This window comes from Petaurus breviceps, unplaced genomic scaffold (assembly GCF_028583685.1).
Source record: "Petaurus breviceps papuanus isolate PSGF00001 unplaced genomic scaffold, PetGlider_PUasm1.0 90700, whole genome shotgun sequence".
Lineage (NCBI taxonomy): Eukaryota > Metazoa > Chordata > Mammalia > Diprotodontia > Petauridae > Petaurus > Petaurus breviceps.
In genome coordinates this window covers 8,392,161-8,413,118 of record NW_027187315.1, presented here as the reverse complement: position 1 = coordinate 8,413,118, position 20,958 = coordinate 8,392,161, and the positions used below count along the sequence as shown (strand labels likewise).

At 37.8% G+C, this 20,958-nt stretch overlaps 1 protein-coding gene across 2 annotated transcripts in view; it reads left to right on the top strand.

The window, feature by feature from the left end:
• EFHC2 (EF-hand domain containing 2) overlaps positions 1-20,958 on the top strand; it is a 276,255-nt gene that overhangs the window by 112,757 nt on the left and 142,540 nt on the right. For both annotated transcript variants that reach the window (XM_069065742.1, XM_069065741.1), the window contains one exon: positions 15,414-15,637. In XM_069065742.1, coding sequence (XP_068921843.1) covers positions 15,414-15,637 — 224 coding nt within the window. The remainder of the gene's footprint in view (positions 1-15,413; positions 15,638-20,958) is intronic.

Here is a 20,958-nt window from a genome sequence, read left to right as displayed (position 1 = left end):
ATCTGACTGGTGAGATGTGGTACCTCAGAGTTGTTTTGATTTGCATTTCTCTAATCAATAGTGATTTAGAACATTTCTTCATGTACTTATACATATCTTTAATTTATTTCTCTGAAAATTGCCTGTTCATTTCCTTTGACCATTTATGAATTGGAAAATTACTTGCATTCTTATAGATTTGACTCAATTCTCTGTATATTTTAGAAATGAGTCCTTTGTCAGAGACATAGGTTATAAAGATTCTTTCCCAATTTCCCACCTCCCTCTTAATCTTGGTGACATTGTCTTTGTTTGTACGGAAACTTTTCAATTTCATGTTGTCAAAATTATCCATTTTACATTTTATTATGTTCTCTCATTCTTGTTTAGTCCTAAAGTTTTTCCCTCTCCACAAATCTGACTATTTGCAAGGATTTTTTCTTGGAAACTTTGGTTCTATTAGCAAATGCCTTTCTTATCAAGATAGAATTGACTTAGGGTAACACTGTCCAATAAATAGATTTTCCTTATCACAACTAAATTAGACATAATGTTTTCATGATTATTTTGGTCATTATATCATAGATTTGGAACTGGTAGACAGCCTAGAGGTTATATAGTTCAAGTCTCTTATTTTATAATGGAGGTCCAAATCAACTAGTCATCAATAAGTATTTATTCTTATAGGTAAACTATTCCTTGTTTTACGAGACTGCTTACAGTATCAACTTTTATACCTAGATCATGTACCCATTTAGACTTGATTTTGGTATATGGTGTTAGATAATGGTCTATGCCCAGTTTCTGCCATGCTATATTCCAGTTTTCCCAACAATTTTTGTCAAATAGAGAGTTCTTATCCCAATAAACTAGGGTCTTGGGGTTTATCAAACAATAGATTCCTGTAATCGTTGACTTCTGAATCTTGTGTGCCTAATCTATTCCATTGATCCACTCCTCTGTTCCTCAGCCAATACCAAGTAGTTTTGATGACTGCTGCTTTATAATAAAGATTGAAATCTGGTATAGCTAGTTCACCTTCCCTAGCATTTCTTTTCATTAATTCCCTTGATATTCTGGACGATTTATTCTTTCAAATAAATTTTGTTACTATTTTTTTCTAGCTCTATAAAGTAGTTTTTTGGTAAATTAATTGGTATGGCACTAAATATATATTTTAATTTAGGTAAAAGTGTCATTTTTATTATATTAGCTCGACCCAGCTACGAGCAATTGATATTTTTCCAATTAGTTAGATCTGACTTTATTTGTGTGAAAAGTGTTTTGTAGTTGTGGTCATATAGGTCTTGGGTTTGTTTTGGCAGGTAGATTCCTAAATATTTTATAATGCCTACAGTAACTTTAAATGGGATTTCTCTTTCTATCTCTTGCTGTTGAATTTCATTGGAAATACATAGGAATGACAAGGATTTATGTGGGTTTATTTTATATCCTGCAACTTTGCCAAATTTATTTATTGTCTCAAGTAGTTTTTTACTTGACTCTCTAGGATTCTCTAAGTATATCATCATATCATCTGCAAAGAGTGATAGCTTGGTCTCTTCTTTGCCTAATTTGATTCCTTTGATTTCTTTTTCTTCTCTAATTGCTACTGCTAACATTTCTAGTACCAGATTGAATAAGATGGGGTGATAGTGGACACCCTTGTTTCACCCCTGATCTTATGAGAAATGCTTCTAGCTTCTCCCCATTATATATAATACTTGCTGATGGCTTTAAATAGATGCTACCTATTATTTTAAGGAAGGCTCCATTTATTCCTATACTTTCTGATGTTTTTAATAGGAATGGATGTTGTCAAAAGCCTTTTCTGCATCTCTTGAGATGATCATGTGGTTTCTGCTAGTTTTATTGTTGATATGCTCAATTATACTGATGGTTTTCCTAATATTAAACCATCCTTGCATTCCTGGAATAAATCCTACCTGATCAAAGTGTATTATTCTTGAGATAAGTTGCTGTAGTCTTTTTGCTAGTATTTTATTTAGAATATTTGCATCAATATTCATGAGGGAGATTGGTCTATAATTTTCTTTCTCTGTTTTATCTCTTCCAGATTTAGGTATCAGTACCATATTTGTGTCATAAAAAGAATTTGGTTGGACTCCTTCTTCACTAATTTCCCCAAATAGTTTGTAGAGTATTGGAATCAATTGTTCTTTAAATGTTTGATAGAATTCACTAGTCAATCCATCTGGCCCTGGAGATTTTTTCCTAGGGAGTTGACTGATGGCTTGTTCAATTTCTTTTTCTGAGATGGGGTTATTTAAGTAGTTTACTTCCTCTTCAGTTGATCTGGGCAACTTGTATTTTTGTAAATAGTCATCCAATTCCCTAAGATGGTCAAATGTATGTGCATACAATTGGGAAAAATAATTCTTAATTATTGTTTTGATTTCCTCTTCATTGGAGGTAGATTCACCCTTTTAATTTTTGATACTCATAATTTGGTTTTCTTCTTTCTTTTTTTCATCATATTGACTAAGGCTCTATCAATTTTGTTAGTTTTTTCATAAAACCAGATCTTGTTTTATTTATTCATTCAATAGTTTTCTTAATTTCAATTTTATTAAACTCTCCTTTGGTTTTCAATATTTCCAATTTATTATTTAATTGGGGATTTTGAATTTCTTCTTTTTCTAGGTTTTTCAATTGCATGCCCAAATTGCTGACCTCCCTTTTCTGTAATTTAATCATGTATGCCCTCAGGGATATAAAACTTCCCCTAAGAACTGCCTTTAATGCATCCCACGAATTTTGGTATGTTGTCTCATTATTATCATTCTCTTGAATGAAATTACTGATTGTTTTTATAATTTCTTGTTTGACCCACTCGTTCTTTAGGATTAATTTGTTTAATTTCCAATGAGTTTTTAGTCTGTCTTTCCATGGCCCTTTATTGCATATAATTTTTTATTGCATCATGATCTGAGAAGGATGCATTTAATATTTCTGCCTTACTGTATAGAACTGTGAGGTTTTTATGCCCTAGAGCGTTGTCAGTTTTTGAGTATCTGCCATGAACTGCTGACAAAAAGTATATTCCTTTTTATCCCCATTCAGTTTTCTCCAGAGATCTATCATACCTATCCTCTCTAGAATTCTGTCCACCTCCTTAACTTCTTTCTTGTTTATTTTGAGGTTGGGTTGAAATGGACCAATTAAATGGACATGACAGCCAAGCCAATTATAATTTGATAGGAGCGTTATTGTTTTTTTTTTTTTTAACCATCTGGTGACTGCCTTCTTTATAAAGAAGACAGCATTGAGTCTTCTGAAAGGTATACTTTTATAGAGCTAGGTGTTGCTAATAAACAAAATGTGGTTCCAAGTGGGTGTAATGCCATTTCTAGTGAAGCCACCATTAGTGCTGTTTCTAGTGAAGGCTTAAACAAAAAGAAACCTGTATCTTGGGCAGGTTTACAGGTGAAAAGTTCCTTCACTATTGTGGCCTAGTAGGTGGTTTCTAGGGACCCTGGTAGGGGCCCCTTCTGGTAAGTTTAGGGGGGCTTTGGTGTATAATTTCTGATGGACACTTCACTCCCCCCTTTTTCTTGTTCATAGTTGAAACTTGGACTCAGCTGAGTCCAGCGGACTGTTCTCTTGCACTAGGGCTTTGGTACCCACTGCTGTTGATCCTGCCATACCAAGGCCAACTAGGATAGGTACTAAATTGGGGCTGCCAGCAAAAAGGTGTTCTTGCATACAAGCAGTCAGAAGTTAAGCTCAGGTCTGAGGAACTTGGGGTCTACCAGAGTGCTGCCCAAGTTTGCAAGGGTGATGTTAATGGGTGAAACGTGGGCCATCAAGGGTTAGATCGCCACCAGAAGATGGGCTTAGGACTGGATTGGGACTGTTGGGAGTAAGATCCCTTGGCACCAGAGTTCATTGAATAGTGAACAAGGCCCCGGGGTCCCTTCCTGTGACATAAAGCCTGATTCCCCAAGGTGTCCCAGTTTTCCAATCCTGTTTGGTCCAATCCAAAACCCTGATGACAACTGGGTTACATGACTTAAGGGTATTACAATGAAATGAAATATGGTGACACAGTCAGCAATGGTTACACAGTCCCAATTGGCACAGTGATATTTCCCCTGTCCCCCACAATCGGGGGACCCATCCTCAGGGCAGACATACGACTGGGTTGACCAAAGGCTGCTTTTCTGTCCACATGTCCACAAGCAGCACCGTCGTTGAGCAGGGCACAATGATCAGAGACAAAGGGTGGGCTTGCTATGTCACATTTTTGAAATTAGAGTCCCATTAGTTGTCTTAGTAAGAGTCCAAGAGTGCAAGGTGGGAGCATAGGAGTTGGAACCAGCCAAAGGCAGGAATGCTAGGAACAGGAGCACCAGAACAGTCTCTTAATCTTCAGTTGTATGTCACCGGCTGGCTCTGTTACCCACAGATCTGGTGGGTCGGGAGGAGCCATAACCTTGATGTGTGATGAGTGGATCCAGGCTTTTCTTCCCTCCACCTTAACAGCAGAGTGGTCTGGTACACTGCTCAGACTTTGTCCTGGATGTTTTGGAGAGCTTGGAGGGACTTGAGAAGTAAATCATTAACAGTCATACATAACAGCATTTGTCACCCAAAATACAATAGAAGGTGGGGTGCCGAACAAAATTTCAAAAAGGGGAATGAATTTTACACATATGTATTCAGTTACAAATATTAACACTTGCTTAAATAATGGATCAAAGTAGCAAGTTCTCATCTGCTTTACAACTTGTTACATCAATTTAGCAAGTGGAGGTTTTAGTGGGTCTCTTAAAATCACACTAGAAATTTTAAAAATTTCTTCTAAAAGTATTTCCTTCTTCAAAACAGTTTCAAGATTTATAAATGATCACTAAACTTTTATAAAGAAAATTAGTTGAAGACTTTTAAATGATCTTAAGCAGTTTGTATAACTTTCTGTACATGTTCTAATTCTAGATGAAAAATAATATTAGATTTTCTAGTGAACTAACATGAAAGAGCTCATATCTTTTACTGATTACCTGCTCTAAGCATAGAGACCTGTTATAGAAGAAAAAAGCAGGGGCATGTGACATTCCAATTGTGCCAGGAGAGAACATCCTTGGCTCTGTGTAAATTCAGGTACAGTTACAGATATTCCATCTCATGCAGCATCTGTTCCATCTCATAGCTAGACTCAGGAATAGGTGGGAAACATTCCTCTTCAAAGGAACCTCATAGGTAAACTGAGCCAGGAAGGATCCCATCCCAGACAGAAGCTAAGATTGTCCCTTTGGCCATTACCAAATGTAGACTTCCACCTGTTGACAGTACAGAATCACATTCCTCTGAGTAGCTAGTGGCATTTTCTCTCAGACACTGATTTAATACAGACAGCTATACCCAAATTCAGACTCAAAATAAATTTAGTTATGGTCCCAAGTGCTTTTTACCTTAAACAACAAGCCTCACCAATCACAGCTTAGAGCCAGTTATAATTATTTCTATTCTCATGGGGCTGCAATAAGCAATAAAAATGTATCAGATCTTATAATGTAAGGAATTCCTTTTACCATCCTTCTAAAATATAAAAGCCAATTTATAAAAATTCTTTTTGATCTTTGCAAGTTCTTTGCAAGCTAGGTTCATTTAAAAACTACATGTCCTTTCTCAGGCTGAATGGCCTTGCCTGAAGGTAATTTCTAGGGGATTTGACAATTTTACAACATAAGGAAAATTTATATGAATTGTAAGCAGGAGAGACTGCTCAGAATGGGCAGAACTAGTCAGAAAAGTTTTCATCCAATTAATTTCCTCCTTTCCACATACAGTAATCAATTAACAATTATAGGTTTTAGCATTAAAATAGTAGCCCAAAATAGCTTAGTTAATAGTTTTACAAGTTTTTCTAAATAGCAGATATACATATTACAAGTCAGGGTTAAAGTAACACTACTGGTCTTACCACAATTTTTTTCCTCACTCAGATTTTACAATATACAGTGTAGAAATACAACAGTAGTATAAACTGTGAGATGACATTAATTGTATTTCCAAATTACATATAAGAATGATTGATCTTACCAAGTGAAGAGGCTAGTTGACTTCTGATCTCATTTTATCCTCTCTTTTTCTCATTTCCCCACTTTACAGATGAATTGAGACTCAGGGTTAAATGATTTATACTAGGTCACAAAACCAGTCAGTATAGAGTTTGGAACACACTGTTTCTCACTGACAAACTTTTTCCTCACTTTTCTGATTTTCTTTTTTTAATCTTTCTCTTAGCCGTACCTCTCTTGTTTTTCTCTTTTTGCTCTATATTCTGGGGTGTTTTCTCCCTGCTCCATTGTTTTCCAGGAGTCCTTAGCAACCTTTTTTAATTCCTTGGCACTGGAACAAACAAAGTGATTATTTGCAGCAAGAGAGAGATCTCTTAGATGGTACCGAAGTTGGGGCTTCATGGTACAGCTTTCCGTAGCAGACCCTTGTTATGGGATGGTCAATTTGAGAGACAAAGGGAAGTGCTAGCATTGAGGAGAGGGTTTGGGAAACTTGAAGTAAAAACTTCAGGCTCTGCTTACTTAGAGGGATGGGCTTCAGGGTACCTGGGGATCTTTCAGGTTACCTGGGAATCTAAAACTATTGGTAGTGGAGGCTAGGCCAAGTACCCTTTTACTAAACTATTTAGGTTGTGGAAAGAATATAATTTTAGGCTGAATAGCTCAGATCTAACACACACTTTAGTAGCTCAGATGTATCCCAGGTTTAGTATATGGGATAATGATTAACTTGTATTTCCCTTGTCTAACTGTTCCCATGTCATTCAGAAAAACATGTTCTATTCACAATTTAACCTTTTAGGCAGGCAGATGACAAGCCCGTGTTGCTCAGATGTAGCTACTGTACCTTCCCCCCTTTTTGTTTTTGGAGGAAGTTAACTCAAATTAAATTCACTGTAGCCCTAGCTCAGTTATAGCCAGGACAACAGGGAGAAAAAAAATCTTAATGGTTCAAACCTCTTACTGTCTCCTCAGCTCCATCAGAGCTGGATGACAGGGGGAGGACTCTGTAGCCCTAGCTAAGAAGCAGAGATAGGACTTTAAGGAGGAGAATCTTTGTGAATTTCTTTTTGACCTTTTGCTCAAGTAAACTTTTCTTAGATGTTCATTCCTTTAAAATTTCAGATCTACTTCAAGACTTTAAAAGAAACTGTTTCTCATACAATACAGATAATATAACTGTTTACCAGTAACTATCATGGTCTTAATTTTGAACTTTGCAATAAAACAATTGAATAACCAATCTGGTGACCGTAAAACCAGAATGAATTCAATTACCTGGATCTATATTCCCAATTGATATTGCACGGTTCTTTTTGTGACCCAGGAAAGGGTTAAATGTTAGTCCTATTCCAAAGTGCAGCTTGGAAACCGAATTTCTCTTTGATCATTGAAGTGACTCCTTCTCTTAGATAGAACTTGGCTGAAGTTAAGAGACAATCTTTCTAGCGCAGGTCTTCCTGTTTGGCTGCCTTTTTGAATCTTACAAGATGGTGGATTTAGAAATTTCTTACACAATCCTACAGACAGAGACCAAAAGAAGTGCAGCCAGAGACAAAATGAAAGTTACAGACAGACAGAATATACACAAAATAACACAACACACAGAATACACTCTGGCAGTGTTTTTGTCTCTCTGGTGGCCCCTTGCACTGAGAGTTTGGATTTTGAAAGGGGTTCAGGGGAACCTCTTGAGAAGTGGAGAAAGTTCACTCCCTCCCTTTGGGGATCCCAGGTGGAGCAACTGAGTGCCCAGAGCAACTGTTGGCAGTTGTCCTGGGGATGGAGGGGGAAGAGCCCTGATGGGGTGGTTGAGTCAGGGGACAGGGAGCTGGCAGGAGACTGAGCTTTTGATCTTTGGCAATGGCTCCCCAGGCTGAGACTTGGGGCAAGAAGGACTCAGGTTCCTGGTCTGCTTAAGAAAGCAATACAAGCCTGATGCTGAGGAACATCTCTCGGCGGCTGCCCCCTAGGATCAAATTGCTTTCCTGGGCTCTGGTCCAGCTGTCTTTTAATTAAGGCTACAAAGAGAGACGAAAATTAAAATTACAACCATGCCTAGAACAGAACACAGACACATAAAGAAAAGGTTAAAGCTACAGCAACACTAATAAAAAAAAAGCAGGTAAAGACAAAAGTTAAGGTTACGGCGACATCTAGTAACAAACACATAGAATACATAAACCTAAAAAAAGCAGGTAATTAAAGTAGATAGTTAAAGTTAATACATAAAGAAAAAGCACTCTGTCAGTGTCCCGACCTTGGAGGCCAGTAGGGGCTGTAACGCCACATCTAGCTTAGTCACCTACTCTACCTGGGGTGGAGGAACATCTCTTGGTGATCACCCCCTAGGCGCTTTTACACTTCATGAGTACTCACCTAAAAGAACACTCTTGGATTGAATTGAAATAATTTGGGAAGGACTCAGGTTCCTGGTTTGCTCAGGGAAGCAATACAAGCCTGGGGACAAGGAACATCTCTTGGTGGCCACACCCCTAGGGCAAATTGCTTTCCTGGCCCTCCAGGGAGCCCGGTCCAGCTGTCAGTCAGTGCCAAAGGCGATCTCGGTGGTACCTTCAAGTGAAATGGACAAATGAAATGGACATGACAGCCAAGCCAATTATAATTTGATAAGAGTGTTTTTTTTTAACTAGCTGGTGACTGCCACCTTGATAAAGAAGACAGCATTGAGTCTTCTGAAAGGTATATTTTATAGAGCTAGGTGTTGCTAATCAACAAAATGTGGTTCCAAGGGGGTGTAATGCTGTTTCTAGTGAAGCCACTGTTGATGCTATTTCTAGTGAAGCCACAGTTGATGCTGTTTCTAGTGAAGACACCATTAGGGCTGTTTCTAGTGAAGCCTTAAACAAAAACAAACCTGTATCTGGGGCAGGTTTACAGGTGAAAAGTTCCTTCACTATTGTGGCCTAGTAGGTGATTTCTAGGGACCCTAGTAGGGGCCCCTTCTGGCAGGTTTAGGGGGGCTTTGGTGTATAATTTCTGATGGGCACTTCAGGATTTATCAAGTTCAGAGAGAGGGAGATTAAGGTCTCCCACTAGTATAGTTTTGCTATCTATTTATTCCTCCAATTCCTTTACCTTATTTTCTAGGAATTTGGATGCTATACCACTTGGTGCATATATGTTAAGTAATGATATTGCTTCATTCTCGATGGTGCCTTTTAACAGGATATAATTTCCTTCCTTATCTCTTTTAATTAGGTCAATTTTTGCTTTTGCTTTATCTGAGATAAGCATTGCTACCCCTGCTTTTTTTTACTTTAGCTGAGGCATGATATATTTTACTCCAGCCTTTTACCTTTACCCTGTGTGTATCCCTCTGTTTCAGATGTGTTTCTTGTAAACAGCATATTGTAGGATTATGATTTCTAATCCATTCTGCTCTCTGTCTCCGTTTTATGGGAGAGTTCATTCCATTCACATTTACAGTTATGATAGTTATCTGTTTCTTTCACTCCATCCTATTCCCTCCCCTGTTAATGCTCATATTTTCTCCCTTTTCCCTCCCCCCTTAATAGTTTTCCTTTTGACCACCACCTCCCTCAGTATTCCCTTATCAACCCCCTCCCTTTTCCTCCCCTTTCTCCTTACTTCTTCCCTCCCTATTAACCACCCCCCCCCCTTTCTTTTCCCTTTCCTCCCCCTACTTCCCTTTGGTTTATTTTTTTTTCCCCCCCTTTCCGCCTCTTTTTTCTCCTTACTTCCCCCCCCCCTATCCCCCCCCCCCCCCCCTTTCTTATCCCTTTCCTCCTCCTACTGCCTGTAGGATATTTTTATACTTAATGAAATAACGTATGTTATTTCTTCTTCGTACCAAGAGTGACAGGAACAAATGTCATGTGAAGCTTCTCTCCCTCCCCTCTTTCCCTCTAAAATGATACTTTTTGCATTTCTTCTCTATAAAGTCCTATGCTTAACTGGTTGTTATTCCCTCCTTGTACCAGAACTAATGAGGGAAAAGCTCATATGATTCTCCTCTCCCTCCCTTCTTTTCTTCTGCTTTATTGTTTTTATGCCTCTTTATGTGGCATAATTTACCCTTTTCAACTTCATACATTCCTCTTCTTCCATTGCAGTCCCTTTGTAGCCTTTAATAAAAAATTTTTAGTTGTCATTTTGTGTATTTTATACTCATACCCTCTACTTGTCTATAAACAGTTTGCTCTTATTAAATAGCAGGGTGTGTGTGTGCGTGTGTGTATGTGTGTGTGTGTGTGTGTGTGTGTGTTTTCCTTGTTTACCTTTCTATGTCACTGTTGCATCTTGTAATTGGAGGTTGAGTTTTCCATTGAGTTCTGGCTTTTTTATCAGGAAGTTCTGGAACTTTGTTATATTGTTGAATGACCATCTCTTTGCCTGGAAGAATATGCTCACTCTCTGCGTGTGTGATCCTTGGTTGTAACCCAAGCTCCTTTGCCTTCCTGAAAATTGTATTCCACTGCCTCCCATCTTTCAGTGTAGAGGCTGCCAGATCCTGTGCGATCCTCACTGTGGACCCTCGATATTTGAATTGTTTCTTTCTGGCCGCTTGAAGTATTTTCTCTTTTATCTAGTAGTTCTGGAGTTTGGCCACAACATTTTGAGGACTTTTCAGTTTGGGATCTCTTTCAGTAGGTGTCCAGTGGATTCTCTCGATTTCTATTTTACCCTCAGGTTCTAGTAGCTCAGGGCAGTTTTCCTCAATGATCTCGTGGAGAATGTTGTCCAGGCTCATTTTTTTCATCATGATTTTCTGGTAGGCCTATAATTCTCAGATTATCTCTTCTGGATCTGTTTTCCAGGTCAGTTATTTTTCCATTGAGGTATTTTACCTCTTTTTCTAATTTCTCATTCTTGTTGTTTTGTTTGACTAATTCTTGGTTATTCATAGAGTTACTTGTTTCAATTTGGTTGATTTTAGTTTTTAGCAAATCATTTTCCTTGGTTAATTTTTGGAGCTCCTTTTCCATATCATACACTTTTCTTTTTAGAGAGATTTTTTCTTCATTATAATGTTTTTCTAATTCTGCAATTTTGGTTTTGAGAGAATTATTCATTTTGTCTTCGATCTCTCTCATTTTGTTTTCAATGTTCCTTTTGATCTCATCTAGGAGAGCTTTTTGTGCTTGGGACCCCTTCCCTGCTGATGTTTCAGCTGTGGGTGTGGAGTTCACATTGTCTCCCTCTGAGTTTGGTTCCTCTCTCTGAGGATAGGAGGACTCCAGAGCCTTTGTTGTCTGATTTCTATCCATTTTCAGGCAGGGCCCCAGCCATGCCCTTCCTCTAGGGAACCCAAGCCTTTAATGTAGAGGGTTTTACCCTGGGGCAATAGTTACTATGTTTTCAGGGTCAGAGGGGGGTGTTGGAGCAGGCGAGGTTCACTCTGTCATCCTGGTCTTTGGAGGTACTGATAGGGGCTTTTTAAAAAAATTTCTGGGGTATGAAGTGGTAGCTCCAGGAGTATTTGGTGTCCGGGACAGGGGCCCCTGCATTTGGTTCTTACCTTGCTCTTTCCAGTCCCAGCCTTTTGGTGATAGGCCTGGTAGTGGCCCTTGTGGTTAGTGGGATGACTTGCCCTCCGAGTTGATCAGGCCTCTTCCGGGCCTGAGTCTTAGAAGTTATTTCTAATAAAGGAATACTGTAGCTCATCTCTATTCATAGTACGTAGCACACAGAAAGCAGTAGCTTTGTTATCTGAATTTTTATAGCATAGGACTTTTTGAAAATAGGTAAAAATTCTGGCGATACCTCATTATGTATATTTCTAAAACTGTCAAAATATGTGGTTTCCTTTTTACTAGTAGTATAAATTGTTCCTGAAAACACCTGAAGTGCCCATCCTTTTCTAAATGGTTAAATATGCAATTTGTTTTAAATACTAATCTTGAATGATTAAATAATGTGCACATTTCAGTACCATGAATTGTGGGCTAATAGAAGTACATTTCTGCAGTGAAATGATATCTTTTATGTATATTTTAAATATCCCAGGTTGGTTCTAATTTTATGGTTTTACTATTTCGATGTAATGTACCAAGTAATTTAAAAACATTACAAGCAAGTAATTTAAAAGCATGTTACAAGGTAAAAAAAAAGAGAAAAATTATTTTAGTTAGAACCACAGCAACAAATAGAAGCATCTCTACTATTTAGGGAAGAATTGTTTGGTGATCCATTGTAGCATTCACAGGTTTTATACCCAGCTTGACTTATGACTTTCTTTGTAGTCTTATGAAAGACACTTTTCAGTTCTCTAAAAAAAATAGCATAATAACTGACAGGTTAAAGAGTATATAAACCAGTTAGTAATCATTCTTTGGCTCTTCTTTTTCATTTTTTTAATAGTATAGATTTTCATAATTAGCCAGTTATGGTTTTAGCTTTGTGTAAATAGTAGGTCTATGACATCAGGCAATCAATATATAAATAAGTAAATGGGGCATCCTTTTATCAACAACAGATTGCTGTGTTGGTGCTAAATAGGAAATTTGATAAAGTCCATGGAGAGAAGGGGGACGGAATGAGCATTCATATAAGACCTACTATGTGCCATAAACTGTGCTAAATACTTTCTAGATATCCCATTTGATTCTCACAGAAACCTTGTAAATGGGTGCTCTTAATTATCTCCATTTTACAGTAGAGGAAACTGAGGCAAGCAGAGGATAAGTGACTTGCCTAGGGTCACACAGCTAGTAATTGTCTTAGGCCAGATTTGAACTCAGATATTCCTAACTCCAGGTGTGGCACTCTATCCACTGTCTGTGGATTGCAACCATGAAGATCGAATGAGGGAGCAGTACTATGGGATGGTGTTCAAAGTGAAACTCAGTTATGAGAGCATGACAGGAAGCTCCAAATAAGCCAAAAATTATCTCTCTTCCTGAGAAGAAAAAAAAAAGCATGTGATGGTGTAATTCTTACACAGTGGGAGTCTAAGGCTGGTGAATTGCTTGAGTTGGGGAGGTCTGAGTTGTAGAAGGACTAAAGCTGATTGAGTGACGTAAGGCAAGGACCAATGTGGTAAACACTTGGGAAGGGTTTGGGGGAGGAGCCAGGCTGCCTAAGGAAGGGAGAGCTGGCCCTCAAAATAGAGCAGGTCAGAACTTTCATACTGATGAGCAGGGAAAGTGGTCTGTTCTAGTTTCAAAAACAGGAGGAGGGAAAGAACATCGCTGAGACTAACCTTGACTGAGTAAGGTTTGCTATCTTCTTCAAGTGGACTTAAAAAAAATTCCTTTGGCTCACATAGTACTTAAAATAATGCTATGAATCCTGGGTGTTTTTTTTTTTAACAAATGCCGGTTGAAACAACGAACATTTCTAAATTGGGCCTATACAAAGTATACAAATACTAGTGATAATCTATAAAGTAAAGATTGTCATGTCATCTTTCACACAGATGTAATCCATACTGGTTTAAAAAATTAACCTGAGATTTGCAGAAGTATTTCCTCTGCCACATCCCCCTTGCTTCTTCCCCTGCTGTGCCTCAATTCCTACCCCTCTACTCCTCAAACAATACAAAACAGAGAGTCATCAAATGAAAATAGAAGAGAACCAGTCAAGGAACTTCAGAATTCCTGACATCAACTATTAAATTAATGTAAAGGCGCTCCCAAAGATAATTTAGTAGCTGGGAAGAATCAGGTCCACTGTTATTACTGATATAGTTAATACATACTGTTTTTAGCTATCTTATCACAGTTTATATGTGGAATGAGCTGAGAACCAACTGTTGACTTTTTCAGAGCAAGTAAATAATCAGTGTTGTGTTTAGTGATCAGATCTACTATAAAGACATTTTATTTGTTATATTAAATGGCTATTTGGAGGACGGTTGTCCAGTAAGGACACATCCCTCTATCAGCCACATGTCATTAGGCACAAAAAATCTGGAGCAATGGTTATGAAAAAGAAAGGAAAATAAGTCAAATATGTATTTCTATCATTGGATTATCATAGTAATTAATTACAATTTAGTTTCAGGATGAGAAGTAAGTATTATAAATTATGACAATCCCAACAATAACAAAATTATGGAAATAGATTTAAATGTATCTGGTCATACAATAAACATTGTTCGTGTCTTATGATACCCTATTGTGTAGGCTGATATTTGCACCTATGCCATTTAGTTTTGCTAATAACAAACCTGGTAATTTCACTTGAGAATTAGGCCTTACTTAATATCAATTATTTTTGAAGTCATTATCTGAATATTTTGCTTCTGTGACTTGAAAATTATTGTATTTTTTTGTTACTATTCTCCTCATATCACACATAAACACACAGACCTATACACACATGCTACCCTCTAAAATTGAGCCATCATCCCCTTAGTAAATATTCAGAGTAGGCAGTAGCTCTTCTGTTTGCTCAAAAATCTGGTCTAGTGCACATACAAAATGAATTGGCATAAATAGATATATCTATGTTGTTGTTATTAAATTGTTTTTGATTCTTTGTGACCCCTTTTGGGGTTTTCTTGGCAGAGATACTAGAGTGTTTTGCCATTTCCTTCTCTAGCTCATTTGACAGATTAGGAAACTGAAGCAAACAGGGTTAAGTGACTTGCCCAGGGTCACACGACTAGTAAGTGTCTGAGACCAGATTTGAACCCAGGAAGATGAGTCTTCCTTACTTCAGGCCTGGCACTCTATCTAGTGCACCACCTGGCTGCCCCAGATATGTCTATGGTCAACCTTTATTAGTCTGGAGGGCCATTTGAAAATGGTAAAAAAATGTTTCTTAAGTACTCCAGGTGATTAGACAGCAAGAGTCCTTTTATTTTATTTAATTTATTATTTCTAAAGCTATCATTCTAGCTTCTTTGTTTTTTCTCCCTGTCATCTTTGCCCCCTAATATTTTAAGAATTCTTTCAGTATAAAACCCTGGACTCTCATGGTAACAGAAACACAGATATGCATCTTCCTTCTCCCAATACCAGCTAAAGGTGCATTTCCAATCTCCTCTTTACTAGTCAAGCAAGTTTTTAGGTTGAAATCTAACAGCTCAAAGGTCTAACAGGATTCTGTGAGGGCCTCCTTTATTTAAACTCTAGATATGAATTTGCACCTTTTTTTTTAACGAAAAGACAAAGAGTGGCATGGCATAAGAAATGTTGGATTTGAAGTTAGGAAGACTTGGGTTTGAGTCTGTCTCTGACACTTCCCAACAGTGAACATGGATAGAACACCTAAGCTCTGAGCCTTGTTTTCCTCTTCTGTAAAATCAGGATAGTAATATCTGTAGCACCTATCTTTACATGGATTTTGTGAGGGTTAAATGAGATGCTCTATGTAAAAATGCTTTGCTGATCTTAAGGCACTATATAAATGTTAGCTATCACAGTCATTAAAAAGAATTACTTTTATTTCATCCTACAGGAACTTTTATCCGACGTCATCGGATTCCACTCCCACCCCCTAATGAGGATCAGTTTTATACAATACATGATTTCAATGTCAGCATAAACATTGTCTTTTATTCCCGAGTATTCAAGATTTATGACTGTGATCAGTTCACAAGAAATTTTCTGAGAAAAATGGGTGTCGTGGTAAACCCCCCAGGATGTTGTCCAGATGATCCTTATATGAAAGAGCGGAAAAAGGTGAGAGGTGACAAAGTTTTGAGTTGTATTTAACTTGAAAACCTTTTCTCCCCTATTGAATTCACAAATACAATGTGTATTTATTGTGAAAAATACTGAATCAAACCCTGAGGCAAATTAGAAAACAGCATCATGTTAGGTTAAGTGTTACTTGAATATTGCCTCTCCTTTTATTTGTGAGGCTGCTCTTTGGATGTCCTACTAAGTGCACAGAGAAGTTAAGCCACCTCATTGCCTACAGTGAAAACCCTCTGCTCCAGGGACTCACCAGTAAGCAGTTTGGGTTTGGGAAAATTTATAGCAGCCTTGACTTAATTTTGTGGGTCATAAAGATTCAGGATTTGTCCTGGCATATCTTTTTTCCTGTTATAGGAATAGATTGTGTTAACATTGCTGGGTTAGGAATTCTTTTCATTTCCAGGCAGTTGCTAGGTCATGCAGGTTATGCTTGTCTGGTTTTTACTATTTCAGGGCTAACTGGTCTGGGCTCCCACAGAGACTCAAGAGAGTAGAGGATTGAGTCTTCCTTTCTGACTATGGCAGGAATAGATGAAGAAGAAAAAGAAAGAAGAATTAGAAGATAGAGGACCATAGTTTTCAAACCACGCATTGTGATATCCCCTACATTTTAATCTCTTTGATAAGTGGTACTTTTAGGTATTTCTTTTGGCCTAGGGGTACTGTAAAAAAATTACTGAGACTCCATTTAATGGAGAAAGTTTGTAACCCTCTGGAGAAGGAAATTGGAAGGGGAAGGGGAAAAGAAAATGGATGTGGCCTCTCAGCTTCTAACAACTAAGTGAGAAGAAGAAAATGAACCATTCTGTAGTCAAAGACCCTCCTATGGGGTTTACCATAGCAACCCTTCAGGAAATTGACCTCAGCAGCTATTAGAAAGGAAGAAAATTTCAATTCTAGCAAGTAGGAAGAACAGGAAAAGTTTTCAGCATCCTGAGTAGAGTGCCAACTCTAATCAGGGTTGAGAAACTGCTTCATTGGACTAAGGCACCTTCCATGGCATCACTTTTCCTTGGTAGTTCCCTCAAATCTCTGACAGTATTTCCATGATCATAGGCCAGCAACTTGAAGTCCTAAAAAATGAATGTTTCTAGTTTGTCAGTTCCTTTGTGGGTTCAAGAGGTCCCGAGTCAGGTACATTAGGAAGAGATTTCCTTAAGAGTATGTTTCTTGCAGGAGAACATGACCATAAGCATGATCAATCCATAACCGTGGTGGGGCTGGTCAAGAGATTTGGATGCTGTGAATTATTTATTCAGTGCAGGTCCAAGGCAAATGTGAAATTTTGTTCAGTTCTACAAAATTATTTTTATCTTATAAGAGGAAGTATAATGACTAGAAAAAGACTATTAGAGATGTTTTTTTTTCCTGCATTGTGTATGACTGTGAGTCTTTTTGGTATCTTAAGGTTTTTCTGTGAAGGAAATAGTTATTCTATACTTGATATTCGTACTATACCTTGAATGCCTTTTCAGAAGGGGCCTTGTTGCCTACATTTTGGAGAGACCTAAGTCAAGATCCATACCTAAACTTTGCTTTAGGAATTTTTTTAGAGAAACTTTATGATGAGGGCAGAGCAGGTGTAGTGGCAACCACACTGGCATACCCAGGATGGCTGCTAGCAGAGGTTCTTAGATCTGCTTTTTCAAGGGGTCAACAATCTTTTTTAGTTACATTTACTAGTTCAGGGGAAAAGTCAGCACCCTGAACTTCAGAGAAAATACAAGCAGAGAAATAAAGACCAACAGATAGGACTCTGACTGCCTGAATTAACTATTACACTTTACATACATCCCTGAATCAAGAGACCCTTTACATCTGAGCAGTCGGGGAACTCTGAACACAAGGCCACTTAGAATTGCAACCAGAGAACCATAAGATCCTTCTCATAAGCGAGCTTCCAAAGCAAAATACCAACTCAGAGTATATACACACTTCTCAGAGCCAGAGGGTATCAGAATCCTCCTGACTCAGTGCCTTATTAGAAATTAGCGAAAGGTGTGAAAGCCGTCCTATAAGCAAGCCTCCCTTAAGCAAGCTTCTGTTAATGGGCTCCACAGGAGGCCTCTTAATGGGCAGGGAAGATCTTATGTCCCATTAACATTACAGCAGGATAGAAAACCATTTTGGGACAGAACCTGGATCCTTGTAGCCCTGGAACTCCTTGTTGAGTCTCCTTGGGTCACAATCCACTGAAGTCATAGTTATCTACGTTCTGCATATGGGCTGCTCTCTCCCCTGTGGGAAAAGATAAAATTGTCTCAAGATTATCAGGAATAATTCGATGTTCCTTAAAAAAATGAGAGGAGCTTCACTGTGCCTGGCATACAGTATGTACTTAAATAACATTTATTGGATGAATAGATGAATTATAAAAGCAAAAAAAAAAGAAAAGGAAAATGGATCTGAAGAGGAAAAGGGGACTCTGGTTGGAGGCCAGAAGAAATAAAAGGATCCTGGAATACTTCCTGAAGAGAAGGGAGCCAGATGCTCTGCAATGGGAACTGCTACCTCCCCTCCAAGAATTCATGATAGAGAGTCATAGGCATCATTAGGTAAGAGATCATATGGTAAGTATCAGAGAAGGAAGAGATGAGTAGTGTGATCCTTAAGTAGTGTATACATGAATTTAGCTAGAATTTAGATAGAAATATCTTTAGGCTTTCTAAGTCATGTTTCCAGGCTGCGATGAGAACTCCCATGATTGCTGACTATTAACTATTTTTTGTTGATCTGTGTGGGTACAAATACTACTGCTAGAATTAATCTAGAAAGCAGCACTAAGGATGACAAAGTCTTGTGTGAGATTATGGTGATCTTATGGTGCGTAGGTTATTTTTATCTTTGCAAGGGCAAAAGGATTCAAAAGAGAAAGCTGCAAATGGGAAGTGAACAGCTTATTGACAGGATGATCTCTGAGAATTGTATTTGGATTTATTTGTTCACAGATTAAAATATGGGGATGGCAGACTCATGTGGCATCACTGAGATATGGGAAGATGGGACTTATGACTGGAATATGACTCCTTATTCAAAATAGGTCACTGTGGGGAGAGTTGGAGTGGCATTATATATTCAGAGTTAAGTAAAGAAATCCAAGTAGGGAAGCATGGTGAAAAACAGTGGACAAAGAAGCAGAAAGAGTAAGCATTTGAACACATGGACACTAAAAGAAAACTGATTAAGAGTTTGGGAAATGTTTTTCAGGGAGGCAAATTTGAGACATAGTGGAATGAAGTCCATCTGGTCGTTTCTCAGCCATGTCCCTCCATCACCTGCATCTCTATCTTTGTATAAATTGTCTCCCATGCCTAGAATTCACTTTCTCCTCCCAGCCATCTCTTAAAGTCCCTGGATTCCTTCAGGACTTATTTTAAGTCCCACATTTGCCATGTCCTCTCAGCAGCTAATACCATTCTCCCCAAGTTACCCTGTGTTTAGTTTGTATATGCCAATATATATGTACATGTTATCTCCACTGGCTAGACTAACCTCTATGAGGGATGATTCTGTTTCCTTTTTTGTTTTTGTATTCCAACTATCTCATATGTTGCCTGGCATATAATAGGCACATAAGAATATGTGCTTAATTGATTGACTCATAATTTGAATATGGCTCTGAAAGGATAAATTATGTTAAAGACAGATAAAAGGAGTAGGTGAGTGAAACAGCATTGAACATTAAGATGATATAATCATATGAGGAATGGCTAATAGGATATTGGAATCTAGGATAAGTAGGGAGATATAGAGCACGTAGTTGGTCTTTATCAGTTCAAGTAACAAGACTTAGATGGCTTACATTTCAGAGTATTGAAATGTGTCAAATATGTTTTCTTAGCTGCAATTAGTCACCTTTAAAAATGAAGATTGTTTTTAAAGATTGACATCTTTTGCTTTTATATTGCCTAGATTTCCTACTGTATCCCTATTTCCCCATCCCACAAACCTGCAAAGATTTTCTTAGAGAACAGACAATTCAGCGACATTGATCAATACCCTAACACAAACAAACAAAAAGCCCCTGGATACCTCTGTGCTCCTCCTTGCAAACGATCAGAGTGGAATGACTTCTCATCGCTCCTTTTCTGAGACCAAACTTGTTCTTTATCATTTTGCAACATTGCTCTTGACTGTCATATCTCTTTATAAAATTGACGAGAATCAGAGAAGTGTTAAAGGACCAGAAAAGGGCAAATAATGTACAGATTTTCCAAAAAAGGAATTGAGTGGAATGTAAAACCATAAGCCGGCAAGCTTAACTCAGATTCCTGCAAGAATTCTAGAACCTATTAAATATATGGTTCTTGAACATACAAAAGGGATGCAGAAATCACAAAAGGCATATTTTCTCCAAAAACAGGTTATTTGGGACCACCTTCATTCATTTGCTTTTTCTACTAAACTGATAGTGCATAGTCTACCTGCATTTGACAAGGTCTTTAGACCTCTGGTCATATTCTTAAAATAAGGCTAGGTAACTATTTAGGGGATACTTGGTTAGCTATGTGCTGAACTAGGTGTCCTATGAGTGTATTCTTTTCCAAATCTTAAATTCTATGATTTTTGTAAGACTACTCTCAAGAAAACTTGATCCTGGTGAAAGGAAGGGAGAATTGGTTCCATCTTTTTAAAATATTCATCATTTAGCAACTTAGGGACATTTAAAAAAATTTAGGATGCAAATTCTATTGTTACTATACTTTGATCTCCTGTCAAGAACTGTAATTGTAAGTCATCTTACATAGGCTTGTTCATTTATCACTATCTCCCCCCCTCCAACCTCACCCCATACACATCCCACCAGTATTATTCATCAGTGATGTGCATGCACAGATGACTCCTACATGGCATATTTATTGTTAATGAAGAATATTTAATATGGAATCATATTTGCGTGTATTTTTATATGTGTTGCTTCATGTGCTTTGTGTATGTGTGAATCCTCTGAATGAAAGACTAGATAAATACAAAGTATTCCTGTTGCCATTTTTTTAGTCAGTAGAGAGAAACAGAGAAGTTTAAATCCATATGAATTCTTGTCCTTTGTATATACCTTGCCCTCATTAACTAATAGTACTTAGTATTTGTTAGACTATAGGGAATGTGAATTATGAAGGAGTGCATGATGTATGTGTAGCAGTGCTTTGCTGAACAGATTTATAAGAAAAAAAAATCTATTTGGGGCCAGGTACTAAATAAATCCTAGGAATAATCAGAAAATGTTTCAGATACTTTACTTTCAGATGGCAAGAATAATTTGAGTATTTACCACTTCAAAATAAAAAAAAAAGCCCAATGTA